This window comes from Amblyraja radiata, chromosome 19 (assembly GCF_010909765.2).
Source record: "Amblyraja radiata isolate CabotCenter1 chromosome 19, sAmbRad1.1.pri, whole genome shotgun sequence".
In the NCBI taxonomy this organism is placed as follows: domain Eukaryota; kingdom Metazoa; phylum Chordata; class Chondrichthyes; order Rajiformes; family Rajidae; genus Amblyraja; species Amblyraja radiata.
In genome coordinates, this window is record NC_045974.1 from 29612325 (window position 1) to 29628121 (window position 15797).

Sequence of the window (15797 nt, forward strand, 5' to 3'; positions counted from 1 at the left end):
ATGTTGAGATAATGGAGTTAAATCAAAAGAAGGGGTCCAATTCCTAGCACTGCATTATTAAATACTAATTGTGCAGGCTACCCAATGATGGTTGCACTTAGGACAATGATCTATGTTCCCTACAATGCTCCTAAATTATGTCAGCCATTGCAAACTGACAAAGAAGTTGTTTCTCGCATATAAATGTGTATTTTACTAGAAAACATCCAATTGATATTTTGGAGCAATGTGAAATGACCCCAAAATGGTCTTCCCTCTGATTTAGGTCAACTTTCAATCACATAATGTTGAAAGGTACTTGATTGAATTTTTGGACTTATGAAAGATATTCTCTTTCTGTCAGAAGTTTATGAGTTGGTCTCAGGATAAAAGGCCATGGCACAGTCTTTGGAAATGGGGTTGGCAATTTAAGAGAAGAGGTGCAGAAATTTCATTTCTTTGTGTATTGTCAATCTTTGAAATTCTTTACTTCAGAGAGCTGTGAAAGTTCAAGCTTTGATTACTTTCTAAACTGGGATTGAGGGATTTTTGGATCACATGGGAGTGAGGGCAAGAACAGTAACTATACTTCTGCTGGAGGATCAGCCATGATATTATTCGTTAGTGGAGCAGGCTTAAAAAGGACGATGATCTCCTCCTGCTTCTATTATTTGCACTCTTAACTATGTCAAACTTAAATACATATTAGAGTTCCGTCTCTCCATTTATGTAATTTTACCTAATGGGGTATTTCCAACATTTTCTGCTTTTATTCCAGTTCCTGGTGTGTACTGATTTATTTCTCATGTGAAGCAGTTGCTAAACTTAACTTAATTGCCCTTGATATGGGAAAAGGGAACAAAAATGTATCCTAATCCAGTAAACGCTCCTGACAGTGTACATGTTATTTCAGTATGTTATTCATTCCTGATGTCCTACACACATGGAAATGCCTCAGTCAAAATATTGTATTCTTTATACTACCATATTATCTTCTGTACTTACAATCTAGATGTTCTAACAATTTATTTTTATTTCCATATATGTACAATGTGTTTTATTTAGAAATGTATTAAAATGCTCAAGCTATTCATGATTAGCTACCCAATACCTTTCTCAAGATATAGGTGTGCAGATTCATTAGCGTATCATAATTAAGTATTGAGAGTGGACAAAAAATGGTTTGAAATGATTTATGTATCTAAGCAGCATGAATTCAATATTTGTTGTATGAATTCAGTTTTTCTCATACCTCTACAAAACAAAATTGTGTTTGGTGGGATAAATATACCGTTTATTCCAATATATAGTATAAACTGTTAAGAGATACAAATAATCTACTGGAGGAACTCAGTGGGTCAAGCAACATCTGTGGGTGGAAAGGAATGGTCAACATTTTGGGTCGAAACACTGGCTGTTCTTGTCCACCCACACATATTGCTCAACCAGCTGAGTTCCTCTGGCAGATTGTTTGTTGCTCCATTTTCCAGCAACTACAATCTATTAAGAGATGTTAATTTTGTGTCTGGAAAAGGGATATGAAAGAACAATACTCTCAACATCCAGGACGACTAACAGCTAACAACCAACACAAGGTTGAGACTTACACATAAATCTGAGGTGATTATATGTATCAGCCCCAGATCTATCTTCCTTTCAACTATATCAGCCACATCATCAACGCAATTTTGGATTCTGCTCCAAGAGGTACAATATGTGTGCGGGCTAAACAACATAATTATTTGTCATTTGTCAAATGCTAGCACAGACAGCACAGTCAATAAATGGTCCTTACTTCTAACTATTTGTGCCTTAGTTGATCTTGCTCGGTAACGAGAACATGACTAATGAATTTCGGAATGAAACACATTGCACAACCCACAATTTTTTTTTAATCTGCTATTGCTGGAAATCTGTAAAACAGTGAATGCTGAAACGTCAAGCCTAATTAGATACAGTAATGAGAAAATTATTTCCCAGGGCCAGGTTAGTTTATGACAGCTCATAGTCAGAGAAAAATTGTCTTTGAGTTCTTGACTTCTCAAACCTCAAATTAACTATGTAAGCCAGTTTTGCCAACCAGTCAGTTTTATACCTCTTGATCTATTTGTCATGTTATACTGGGGGGGGAGAGACAGAAAATGAAGTGAGCTCACAACAGGTCAGACACCATCAGTGGGAAAAGGAACAAAGTTAACATTTTGGGTCAATGACCATTCAATGTAGTAACTTGTTTTGGTTTAGATAGAATCTTCTGTCAACCTTTAACACGCTTGTAGAGTTACACTTGTTACACATGAACATAACAAATTATGGAGATAGTCCATTTGGTACCTTCAAGTCTGCTCTGCCATTTTACAAAATTCCGGCTGATTTAACTGTAACCTCAACCCCCTATTCCCAACAGCCCATGGTTATCATTCATCTCCTTACATATCACTTTGTTCCCATGACCCTTTGAGGAAAAGAGTTGCAAAGACTCAAGAAATTTTGAGATACATTTTTTTGCCATATCTCCATCTTAGTTGCCATGCCATTCTTTTTATGCATGGACTCCTAGCACTCTTCAAATCACCTCAGGAGTGAATCTTGTTCGATCTCACTCTTCCAAATCCCAGCAGATCCAAGCATAAACTGTCCAACCTTTTCTCATAAGGCAACCTAAATATTTTCCCAGCAAGGAAGTACAATGAACTGCAGATTAGATTAGATTAGATAGCCTTTATTGTCATTCAGACCGAAGTCTGAACGAAATTGCAGCAGTCATACATACAATACAATACAATAAAAAACAACAATAAACACATATTAACATCCACCACAGTGAGTCCACCCAGCATCTCCTCACTGTGATGGAGGCAAAGTCTTTAGGTCTGCAGTCTCTTCCCTCCACTTCTCCCTCTGCGCTGAGGCGATAACCCACCGGGCGATGTTAAAAACTGTCCCGCGGCTCAATCACCGCGCCCCGGGGTGGTCGAAGCTGCCGCCCCCCAGTCCTGCTGACGCAGCCGCTGGCCCGCGGCCGAACCCCGGACTCAGGCCACCACCGCCAGAACACCGTCCCAGCCACCCTCACGTGAGTATCGTGCCGTCTTCAGCCTCGGGCTGGGCCGCCCCCGACATGGGCGCCGTACCTCCCTCGGGCTGGGCCGCCCGGACATGGGCGCCGCTCCTCCCTCGGGCTGGGCCGCCCCGACATGGGAGCCGCTCCTCCCTCGGGCTGGGCCGCCCCGACATGGGAGCCGCTCCTCCCTCGGGCTGGGCCGCCCCGACATGGGCACCGTACCTCCCTCGGGCTGGGCCACCCCGACATGGGCACCGTACCTCCCTCGGGCTGGGCCGCCCCGACTTGGGCGTCGCTTCTTCCCCGGGCCGGGCCGCCCCGACATGGGCGCCGCTCCTCCTTCGGGCTGGGCAGCCCCGACATGGGCGCCGCTCCTCCCTCGGGCTGGGAACGCCATACCTCCCCGAGCTCGGCCACTCCGACTGGAGCACCGTTCCTTCCTCGGGCCAGGCCGCCCTCACGGGAGCGTCCCAGCCCCTCACGGAAGCACTGTTCCAGCCCCGAGCCGGGCCGCCCTCATGGGAGCGAGCTCAGGGCGAGTCCTGGCGGGCTCTGCCTCCTGAGCCTCGAGGTCGCCAGCTCCGCCATTAGGCCTCAGCGCAGACGGAGGCAGAGAAGGGGAATACGACAAAAAAGTCGCATTCCCCCGCAGGGAGAGACAGCAAGCCCCGTTTCAACCCCCCCCCCCAAACACAAACTAAAAACCAAAACTATACTAACCAAAAACGAAATAAACAACACAAAAAACACAAAACAAACAGGACTGCCGGTGAGCCGCTGCAGCCAGAGCCGCGCCGCCACTCCGAAGCAAGAGATGCTGGTTTACAAAAAAGACACAAAGTGCTGGAGTAACTCAGCAGGTCAAGCAGCATCTCTGGAGAACACGGATAGGTGACATTCATAAATTTATAAATCATAGGAGCAGAATGAGTCCCTTTGGCCCAGTGAGACTATTCCACCATTCAATCATGACTGAGCTATCTTTCCTGCTCAACCCCATTCTCCTGCATTCTCCCAGTTACCTTGACACCCTTACTAATAAAGAACCTATCAATCTCCGCTTTAAAAAATACCCAAATATGGCGTCCACAGCCCTTTGTGGCAATGACATCGACAGATACACCATGAATTCCACAGATTCATAACTTTTGGGATTATCGATGCAGGCTCTACTTTGTTCTGTACCTTCCCATACCTCTACTGCCTGACCCGCTGAATCACTCCAGCATTTTGTGTCTAATATCACCTTTCAATGTTCTCCAGGGATGTTCCCTGACCCACTGAGTTCATAGGTTCATAAGTTGTAGGAGCAGAATTAGGCCATTAAGCCCATCAAGTCTACACCATTCAATCACGGCTAATCTATCTTTCCCTCTCAACCCAATTCCTCTGCCTTCTCCCCATAACCTCTGACACCCATACTAATTAAGAATATGTCAATCTCTGCCTTACAAATATCCATTGACTTGGGCTCCACAGCCTTCTGTGGCAATGAATTCCACAGAATCAACACCCTCTGACTAAAGACATTCCTCCTCTAAAGGCAAGTCCTTTTATTTTAATGCTACGGCTTCTGGTCCTAGACTCTCCACCTTGAGTTACTCCAGCACTTTGTGTCTTTATTTATCCAGCAAGCCATCATTGAACTACTCCTTTGTTAAATAATCAAAACAGTACTGTACTCCAGATAGGACCTCACCAATGTCTTCGATAACTTCCCCTCTTTTCTATTCAATTTTGCTTGGAATAACCCATAATATTCATTCATCGGCATTAATAATTACTACCTCTACCTGCAAACCATGTATGAGTACATCCAGATCCCTCTGCATCTTACAGCTTTGTAGCCTTTCACATTTAGATAATACGATTCTACGAAGTGTAGCTACCAGCTATTTTAGTGAAGAGTTGACAGCTGGCTTCCATTTTTTAAACATTATCCAATGGGTTTTGTGGTCTTTTAAGATCAAGATTCATTATTTTAAAATGATGATTTATAACACTTATGTATAGCAGAGTGTTGTGAAACTGCCTGCCTGGTGAGTTTTCACATCTGAAACTAAAACTAATAATAGAACCATTAACATTAGATATTTAATTTTAAAGAAATTGCTTTTAAACAATATCAATGATCCATGAACATAAAAATACATGTTTTAATACATCTGGTTAGAAATAGCTTGAAATAGTTATAGTCTAATGTCACAATGATTTAATGTACTGAGGGTTAATCTTTGCGGTTAATATTAAATCACTTTACAAACTTTTCTCACTAAGGCACCTCGCGTTTTACGCAGTGGTTACGTGCTTGAAAAGCAGCTCACAATTTAAAAAAACACATAAAATAAACATATATACAACTGCACTCAGCAGTAGATTTAAGTACATTATTTCAAAAATCAAGCTTTGGTATTAAATGAACAGGCGAGTTATTTCAAAAGTGCATAAATCAAACACATAAAAAATGAGGTGCCTGTACATCCTTATTCACACTTAGATTATTACATGGTGTCATCTTGGTTTCAATATGAACACCTCGTTGATTTGAAAAATCAACTGAATTATTTTGTGATGCCAAAAATATTTTTTTACGCTTTACTTGCATTTATCCTAGACTGAAGATTTTTCTTTGCAAGAAGATTAAATTCTATTGGACTGAACTTTCATCTGCAGGACCCCATTAGATTCAGCGTTAGGAGGGGTGGGGTTGAAGCCTGACAGCAAACTGGAAATAACCGTACTGCAAACCTTCGACTTCAACATTCCCTTGTAATGTGTTAGGCCACGTGAGCTGGCCCTCAGGATGGCCAGGTTAATGATTCAGATACAGCAAGATTAACTTGGCTTTTGCAATTTAACTGTGAGAGCAAGGAAATCAAAGGAAGAACAAATCCAAGGTTGAGGCATAAGTATGCCAATAGTAGTGACATCTCACAACTCATTTCCTCCTTGCCTCTATAAAAGTTTTTAGACATGGTATTTATGCTGAGAGTTACTTGATTTTGTACTTGGAATTCTGGTCCATCAAAGTAGCAAAATGCCACAGTGCAAAAGCAAATTACTGCAGATATTGGAAATCTATAGTGAAAATAGAAAATGTTTGACCTATACAGAAGGTCAGGCCTGTGGAAGGTCAGGCCTGTGGTAGTCAGCAACATAGATAAGATGATTCCCCTCCAGAGATGAGGGGTAGTTGTACATTCAACCCATATACAGCTATAGAAGCAAACCTGAACAGTCAGCAAGAAAATTTATAAAATATTTATAAAATATAAATATAAAAAGTACACAATAGTCTCTCATTTTTGTTTTAATCCCACATTCTCACTTTGCTGCTTATGTTGCATACTTCCACATTTAAAAACAAAATACCTAAAGGCTGAAACTGTATTTGCAATCATAGAAAAAAAAACAAATACCAGAAAGTTCAGGAATCCTGGAAATGAAAACGCCTGTTGGGCTTCAACATAAGTAAAGAAAATAAATAAGTTATGTATAATCAAAAATATTAACAGACATTTTCATATCAGAAACCGATTCAGAATTACATGGACACAAAGGGAAAAAGAAAAAGCAACAGAAAGGTTAACAGTTTCTAAAGTCTATTGATTGATATGATGTGCCAGTTGATGATAATAGGTGGAATTTGTTGTTGCCCACAAATGACAATGTCTCTCACAGACATATCCGATCCACATCACAAATGCTGTATGCTGTAGAAAAAAAGTGGAATACAACTGAAGCATTTTTAAAGTAGATTAGGTTTTAAGATTTCTGTTCTTCAAAACAGTTGACCCTGGAGTCCCTGACCTCCATCCAGCTTCCACTTACAATTCATTGCAATTGCATTGAATCACACAATGTTTCAATAAAGCTCCATTGTAACTTCAGTCCTTGGCTGTACTTTGTTCTCTACATTGCATTAGGTCTGCTTTTTTCGTTTTATTCTCTAGCCGTGGGCCAATAAATTGGAGGAATTTGAACATGTGCTCAGGTCTTTCATAGTCTAGTCATGCAACATGTAGTATTGCACTGTATCTGGTAATACATCACTATTCTCATGTGATCTAAAATCTTCTGCTCCTGAACCATTTAGATGTAAGGATTGGGAAACAAACAATGTTGTCAAGGTCATAGAGTTATACAGCATGGAAACAGGTCCTTTATCCTAGCTTGTGCATGCCAACCAAGATGCCCATCTATGCTAGTCCCATTTACTTGTGTTTGACCCACATCCTGCTAAACCTTTCCTATACATGTACCTGTCCAATTGTCTTCTAAATGTTAGATTGTACCTGCCTCAACCACTTCTCCTAGAAGCTCAATCCATATAGGCTCCTTTCCCATCTCACCTTAAATCTATGCCCTTTAGTTCTTGCTTTCCCAACTCTGGGGAAACGACTGGATTCCCACCATCTCTGCCCCTCATGATTTTATACGCCTCTCTAAGATCAAGAGTGATCTTATAGAGGTGATGACTGAGAAAGAGGATAAATGAAGGGATCTGAATATAATGTCGAATGAATTAGAGAATAATTGTTTTAATGCTAAAGAAACACTGGACTGAAGTGAGAGAGAAAACATAATAGGGAGATAGTCAAATAAAAGGAAGTGTGTACAGTCATATTACAGAGAGGATGTTGAGGCTTTGGTAAAGGTGCAGAGGTTTATCAGAATCATGCCTGGATTAAGGGGCAATAGCTACAGGGAGAGATTGAACAGGCTTAAATTGTTTTCTTTGGAACGCCAGAGGTTGCGGCGAGACCCGATAGAAGTATATAAACTGAGAGACAGGTGGGGTAGACAGTCAATATCTTTCTCCCAGGGTGGAAACATCAAATACTAGAGGGCATCGCTTGATGTGAAAGGGTCAAAGTTTAAAAGAGATGTGTAGGGCAAGATTTTAACGCCGAGGGTGGTGAGTTCCTGGAACATGCTGCCGGGGCTAGATGTTGAAGCAGATATGTTAGTAGCATTTAAAATACTTTAGGTAGTCATTTGAATATGCAGGGAATAGAGGAATGTGGGTTATGTGCAGATAGATAAGTGATGGTCATGGATCATGTTCAGCAGATATTGTGGGCCGAAGGGCCTGTTCTTGTGCTGTACTGTTGTATGTTCTAGGTTAAAAATATTTTAAAGTCTCCATCTTTTTAAATTCTCATTTATATTAAATGAATGAAATGCTTTACTTTTAAAAGTAAACTTAATGCCAATAATTATTAGCTATAATTAGTTTTAACAGTAAAGTCCAGCCTGATATGTTTTCTTCTGTTAAGACAACAGCTAATGATGGGAAATTGAATGATTGCATATACACCACTCACCACCAGAGGGCTTAATTCTAGTTTCTTATTTCAATTTTAACTTACCGCACAATATTGATATCAAAGATCGCTATAGGATCTTTGATTGATATCCCCCAGGTAGACACAAAATGCTGGAGTAACTCAGTGGGACGGGCAGCATCTCTGGAGAGAAGGAATGGGTGACGAGACCCTTCTTCAGACTGATTTCAGACTTGATATCTCCTAACCATCCTCAGTAGGTGGTGGTGACCCAGAGAAGGTGCTCCGACAGTGCTGTTGAGGAGGAGTTTCAAGATTTAGACTAAAGGAAGTGATAAATATGATGTATGCAAGATTTGGAAGGGAACCAGAAGACAGTGGTGTACCCATGCACTAATTTCCCTTATCTATCTTGGAGTTGGTCTCAAACTCTGCCGCACCTGCTCCCAAGATGAGCCTTTCCATTCTAGGATATCAAAATATCCTCTTTTCAGTAAAGGTGGTTTCTCCTCTGCTGTCATAGATGGATCCTACACCCGCGTCTCCTCTGTGTCCCGTTGTTCTGCTCTCGCTCCCCCAACCCGCAGATGGAACAAGGATAGAGTTCCCCTGGTCCTCACCTTTCATCCTACCAGCCTCCAGATCCAACACGTCATTCGCCAACATTTCCACCACCTCCAACATAAATTCACCACTCGTCACAACATCCCATCCCCACTTCTTTCTGCGTTCTGCAGAAACCACTTCCTCCGCAACCTGTTGATTCACAGAATATAATGTTACAGCCAGAAGCGAGAAAGACTGGGGTGTGGGCTTGCATAATTCAGAATACTTTCTGCAACACATCTGATATCACCAGCAACCTAACCTGGTCAACCCACACTAATGTGATTATCAAGAAAGCGCATCAATATATTTATTTTCTTAGGCAACATATCCACAAAGATTCACTTGAACATTCACAGATATGCTACTGAAAGACAGAAGATGCAGGAGCTTGAAAGCTCGAATGTCCAGACATAAGAACAACATATTCCTCACTGCTATCCGACTCGAGAATCAATCACCTCTTTCACACTCATTCCCAGAGATGCTGCCATGTATGGTTACTCTCATCTCTACCTCATTCGGATATGCAATTATTGTATTTTTATAATTATTTTTAACATGCTCCTCAAAAACCATTCATATTGAAATTGGTACTCACTCCCCCACTTGAGGATCAGATAATTAGACCGTGTTATCCACTTTGGTAGCAAAAACAGGAAGGCAGATTACTATCTAAATGGCGTCAAGTTGGAAAAACGGGAAGTACAACAGGATCTGGGGGTCCTTGTCCATCAGTCTATGATAACTATATTTAAGAGGGAGTTAGATGTGGCCCTTGTGGCTAAAGGGATCAGGGGGTATGGAGAGAAGGCAGGTATGGGATACTGAGTTGGATGATCAGCCATGATCATATTGAATGGCGGTGCAGGCTCAAAGGGCCGAATGGCCTACTCCTGCACCTATTTTTTATGATTTTATGTTTCTATGGAACCATGCAGGTACAGCAGGCAGTGAAGAAAGCGAATGGCATGTTGGCCTTTATAACAAGAGGAATCGAATATAGGAGCAAATAAATCCTTCTGCAGTTGTACAGAGCCCTAGTGAGACCACACCTGGAGTATTGTGTGCAGTTTTGGTCTCCTAATTTGAGGAAGGACATTCTTGCTATTGAGGGAATGCAGCATACGTTTACAAAGTTAATTCCCGGGATGGCGGGACTGTCATATGCTGAGAGAATGGAGCAGCTGGGCTTGTACACTCTGGAGTTTATAAGGATGAGAGGGGTTCTCATTGAAACATACAAGATTGTTAAGGGCTTGGACACGCTAAAGGCAGGAAACATGTTCCCGATGTTGGGGGAAGCCAGAACCAGGGGTCACAGATTAAGAATAATGAATAAGCCATTTAGAACGGAGACGATGAAACACTTTTTCTCACAGAGAGTGGTGTGTCTTTGGAATTCTCTGCCTCAGATGGCAGTGGAAGCAGGTTCTCAGGATGCTTTCAAGAGAGAGCTAGAGAGGGCTCTTAAAAATAGCGGAGTCAGGGGATATGGGGAGAAGGCAGGAACGGGGTACTGTTTGGGGATGATCAGCCATGATCACATTGAATAGCTCGAAGGGTCGAAGGGCCTACTCCTGCACCTATTGTCTATTGTCCTTCACAGAAAAATACCACTAAATAGTTTGCAATCAGAAATACCAATGAAAGTTATAATGTCATTAGATATTGATCATTCATAACAGCAATTGAAATGATCAATCATTAAAAATATCCATCAAACATTATAATGCTATTTAACAGAAGTAGAAACTGCTTCTGTCATATTTAGCTAACCATTGACCAAGATAGTAATTACCCCATCTCAGGTACAGACTGAGCATGTTAGACATGCTGCATTACCAATGTTGCACTCTTCATCATTTATCTTACTTGTAAAAAATAAGAAAAGCACAATCCAATTTCTAATCCAAAAAGCCAATGTAGCTGCTTACACTTAAAAGGCACACAGTATTGTCCTCCAAAGTGACCAAAGTCGATCTTCCAAATTTTCCACCTGTTTCAAAAGAGCATCAATAATACCATGCTCAAGAAGAGTAAGGTGACATCCATCAACAACAACCAATCGGTGGCACAAAAGTCCTTGATGATGAAGCGTTTTGAGAGGTTGGTTGTGGGGCATATCAACTCCTACCTCAGCAAGAACCTGGGCCCACTACAATATGCCTACCGCTACAATAGATGAACAGGGGATGCAATCTTGCTGGAGCTCCACTCTGCTCTGGATCACTTGGACAATAAGAATACATACATCACGCTGAAGATAGACACAAAATGCTGGAGTAACTCAGCGGGTCAGGCACTCTAGTGGAGCTGGTACTCACGCTCAACAACAACTCCTTTGACTCCTCCCACATCACCAGGAAGGCCTTAAAGACCTCCATTTCTTCCTCGACCATAGAACAAGCCAATTTCCCTCTATGATCACACTCCTCCACGTAGCAGAGCTGGTCTTCATGCTCAAAAACGTCTCCTTCAACTCTTCCCACACCCACCGTCTGCTTCTTCCTTGACTGCAGAAACAGCCAATTTCCCTCTACTAAAACTTTCCTCTGCCAAGCAGAACTGATCCTCACACTCAACAACATGCTGCCTGACCCAATGATTACTCCAGCATTTTGTGTCTATCTTCGGTGTAAACCAGCATCTGCAGTTCCTTCTTATACCTATACATCATGTTGTTCATTGACTACTGCTTGGCATTCAACCCCATCATCTCCTCCAAACTTGTTAACAAGCTCAGAAAACTGGGTCTCTGTGCATCCCTGTGCATCTGCATCCTCAGCTTCCTCATCAACAGTCCACAATCATTATGAATTGGCAACAACACTAACTCCTCCATAACCATCAGCACAGGAGCACCTAGGACTTTGTGCTCAGTTTTCCTGCTCTACTCACTCTATGCCCATACTGTGTAGCCAGATACTGATTCAGCACCAACTTTAATTCACCGATAATACCACTGTTGTTAGATAAATTATGCACAATGATGAGTTGGAGCACAGGAGAGAAATTATAATCTGATTGAAGGGTGCCAACACAACAACCTAGCTCTCAACAGCAGCAAGACCAAGGAGCTTATGTTTACTTTCGAAGAGGAAAACTGAGGATCCCTGAACCTGATTTCATCAACGGGTTAGCTGTACAGTCAATAATTTCAAGTTCCTAGGTGTGCATATCTCTGAAAATCTGTCCTAGGCTCAACATATTGAGATGATCATAAAGAAAGCCCAACAATGCCTCTACTTTCTTAGAAGGCAGAGAAGATTTGGTATATCGAAGAATATTCTCTTGAACTTCTACAAGTTGATAATAGAGCACATACATATAGACTGGTTTGGCAACTCGAACACCTAGGAATGAAGGAGATTTCAAAAAGCAATAGGCACTGCCCAGTCTATAATGGTACAGACCTTCGTACCATCAAAGGGATCTATAGGATACACTATCACAGGAAGGCAGCTGCATTATCAAACACTCACACCACCCCACTTTAGCCAAACTCTAATTTCACTCTTACTCTCAGGAAAAAGGTACAGGAATCTAAAAATCATGACCTCGCAGAGAAGATTTACAAGGATGTTGCCAGGACTTGAGCAGGTTAGGACTGAATTATTTGGAGCGCAAGAGAGCGAAAGGTGATTTTTTGATGTGTATGGGAATGTGAGGAGGTAGATTCACTGTGTCATTTATCCAGAATAGGGGAATCAAGAACCAGAGGTTATAGGTTTAAGGTGAGAGGATAAAGATTTAGTAGGAATTTGAGGGGCAACTTTTTCACACAGGTGGGTATATGGAATGCGCTGCTGAAAGTGATGTTTGAGGCAGAAGTTATAACAACATTTAGCCATGTACAGGGTTAGGAAAGGTTTAGAGGGATATGGGCCAAAGACAATGCAGGTGGGACTAGTATAGTTGGGGCACTTTGGTCAGCATAGGCAATCCAGGTTCAAGAACAACTTCTTCAAAACATGCTCTTGAACAGTACAAAGCATTAACTAAATTATGAACTGTCTTGGGGCACGAAGGACTTTTGGCTTTTTTTCCATTGCATTGGTGTTTTTAATGTCCTGAACTTTTTTTTCATATATGGTGCCTATGAGTACTGTGTTTGCAAGTCGGTTAAGCTGCTGCAAGTAAGAATTTCATTGTTCCGTATCAATGCATAAGACAATTAAACACTCTTCACTCTTGACATTCTAGCCCAAAGTCTATTCCTGTGCTGTACTGTTCTATGTTTTAAACACAAGGAACTGCCAATGCTGCTTCACAAAAAAAAGGCATAAAAGACATGAAGTAACTCAGTGGGTCAAGCAGCTTCTCTGGAGAACATGAACAGGTGACATTTCAGGTTGGGATCCTTCTTCACAGTGATTGTCAGAAGAAATGAACATGAAATGTCACCTTTCCATGTTCTCCAGAAATGCTTCCTGACTCTCTGATTACTCCAGCAGTTTGTGTCTGTTTTGTTTATATGATACATTTCAATTGCAAAGCGTTTATTGAATTATGATTATTGTTATGATGAAATGTTGTTAACAATTGAAAATAAATAACAAATTTTATCTGCTAGTAAGCTGAAAATTTTGAAAGTACACAGATCAACATCCCATCCAGAAACAGCATCATTACAACATTGTTGCATATTTCAGATTTGCAACATTTACATATTTTTATTTTATTTTACTCCAAAAGTGGAGTGTCGTCTTAGATACTTGTCCTCAAGGTACTGAAGTGGGACATGGTAAACCCACACATTTTTTACTGAGGAACTAGTGTTTCCAACTGATCCACAATAGAAAATTACTATAATCAAGAGAGGTAGATTTTGAACCAACGCTTGAAAAGTGCAAAAGATTAGCAGTCTGTTGCCCTAATCATCTTACCACCTCATATTGAGATAACCAGAACCGCCAAACAAAATCTAAATACACATTCCAACTGTTCTATTTGACCCTCATTGAGTTTTGTTTCTTCCTTAGCTTTGACAAATCCAAACATTGGCTTAATGTTAGATCTTTTTCAAAAAGGCTAATTGTACATAGCACAAGCAAGATGCAAAGTGAGCCCCTTTGTTGATTGAATGGCCACAAAGGGCAGCCAAACATCACCCAGTGAAAGAATTATGTTACATATTGTAAAGAACATCTAAATAATTATCATCGCAAGCAACAAATGGAATGTGCAATAATGCAATCTTTAACAAAATACTTTACTTAACCTTGCCAAGTGGATAGTGGACCAGTTGCAGTATTCTCGTGAATGAAGCCTATAAATTCTGAATTCAATAAATTGTTTTTCCATTGTTATGTCTAATTTATCAAATTATTTTGCACCTGACCAGTTGCAACATTTAAGTGATTATTCCAATCAAGATTTGGACGATATGGAATCTATTATCTTTGAAAACAATTTGGTACTCTAGTTTCATTCCAAAGTAAGGCTCAGTGACGTCTATTTTAATTTCACACAAAATTTAATAGTATATGTACAGGCCTGGTATTCATTACAAACAGTACATACTATAGAATATGGCAAAGGCCTATTGGACACACTACAGCCTGTGCTAGTGATTATATTAAGGCCTACTTACATTAACTCAAACATCCATCATATTATGGATTCACTCAATTTAAAATACTACATGTTTATTTGAGGTTTAAATCATTTGGTTGATGTCACACTCTCTTACCTTTCATGTTCAAATTCCTGCATTTTCTGGCATCTGGATTCATGCCTAGGTCTTTACAAAGCTTCCTTCTCTCGTCTGCTGTGTCTGTGCTTATGGCTGAATCGGGCAGAGGCATTTGTGGCAGTCACAGTATTAATCACGGAGCTTTCCTTGCAATGCTCTCTTTATTCACCCAGGATTTTGTTGTATGAAAGCACAACCGCTGGGCTGAGTCATTAGTTTCAATGAAGCATAAACCCTTTACATATTTTTTCAATTTTCATAATTTCAATACTTAGCTTCTTTTGCAACGGCTAGTTTCTACAGCAGCAGTTGAAGACTTTGCAGGTATATAAAGCTTTGCAGGTTTGCATTCTAAATTATTGTTATTTATAGATATTTCGCAAGCTTATGGGGGATGTGTTATTTACAGTGTAAGTAGTCATCATTGCAAAAGGAGGGGCAGTTACTCTTCTAGCTCATCAATTAAAGGTGCATCATCATTTTTTTTAATGTTACAGCTTTCCTTATTTTGAAAATGGTTTTAAAACCTTTTCATCTATAACTTAACAAGTATGGTTGTATAGTGATGAAATTACAAGATTAATAATCCTGAGTGTTGGACTAATGATCTGGATTTATGATTTTGAATTCCACCCAGGCAGCTGAACAAATTACATGGAAGTAATATATTTTTTTAAACTAATCTCAGTAATGATAACCCTGAAACTATAAAATTGTTGCAAAAACCCATCTAGTTCACTTATGTCCTTCAGAAAAGAAAATTGCTTGTCCTTGAGCAGTCTACTTAATGTGCAACTCCAAAACCAGCAATGAGATTAACCCTTCACAGCTCTCTGAAATGACTCAGCTTGCCACTCAGTTGAGAAGCAATTTAGGATCAACATAAATGCTGGCTCAGACAGCAAACCACATGAAGCATAAACAAATTTAAAATAAATTAACAAGTTTGAATCCCACTATTCCAACTTGGACATTTAAATTCCAGTTAAATTTAGAAAATGCAAACATTAATAATGCTAGCTTTGAAAACTACTAAATCGTTTTACAAACTATCTACTTTTGGTAAGAAAGTTTGCTTTCCTTATGCTGCAAGTAACTCCAGACCTGCATCAATGTAATAGCGTTGGAGGCTATTAAATAAAATTAAACCACATGGGATTTG

At 40.4% G+C, this 15797-nt stretch overlaps 1 protein-coding gene across 2 annotated transcripts in view; it reads right to left on the bottom strand.

Moving 5' to 3' along the window:
- tmem117 (transmembrane protein 117) overlaps positions 1 to 15322 on the bottom strand; it is a 276064-nt gene extending 260742 nt beyond the window's left edge. For both annotated transcript variants that reach the window (XM_033038139.1, XM_033038142.1), the window contains exon 1: positions 14633 to 15322. In XM_033038139.1, coding sequence (XP_032894030.1) covers positions 14633 to 14747 — 115 coding nt within the window. In that variant the 5' untranslated portion in view covers positions 14748 to 15322. The remainder of the gene's footprint in view (positions 1 to 14632) is intronic.
- Between the last annotated feature and the right edge of the window lie 475 nt (positions 15323 to 15797).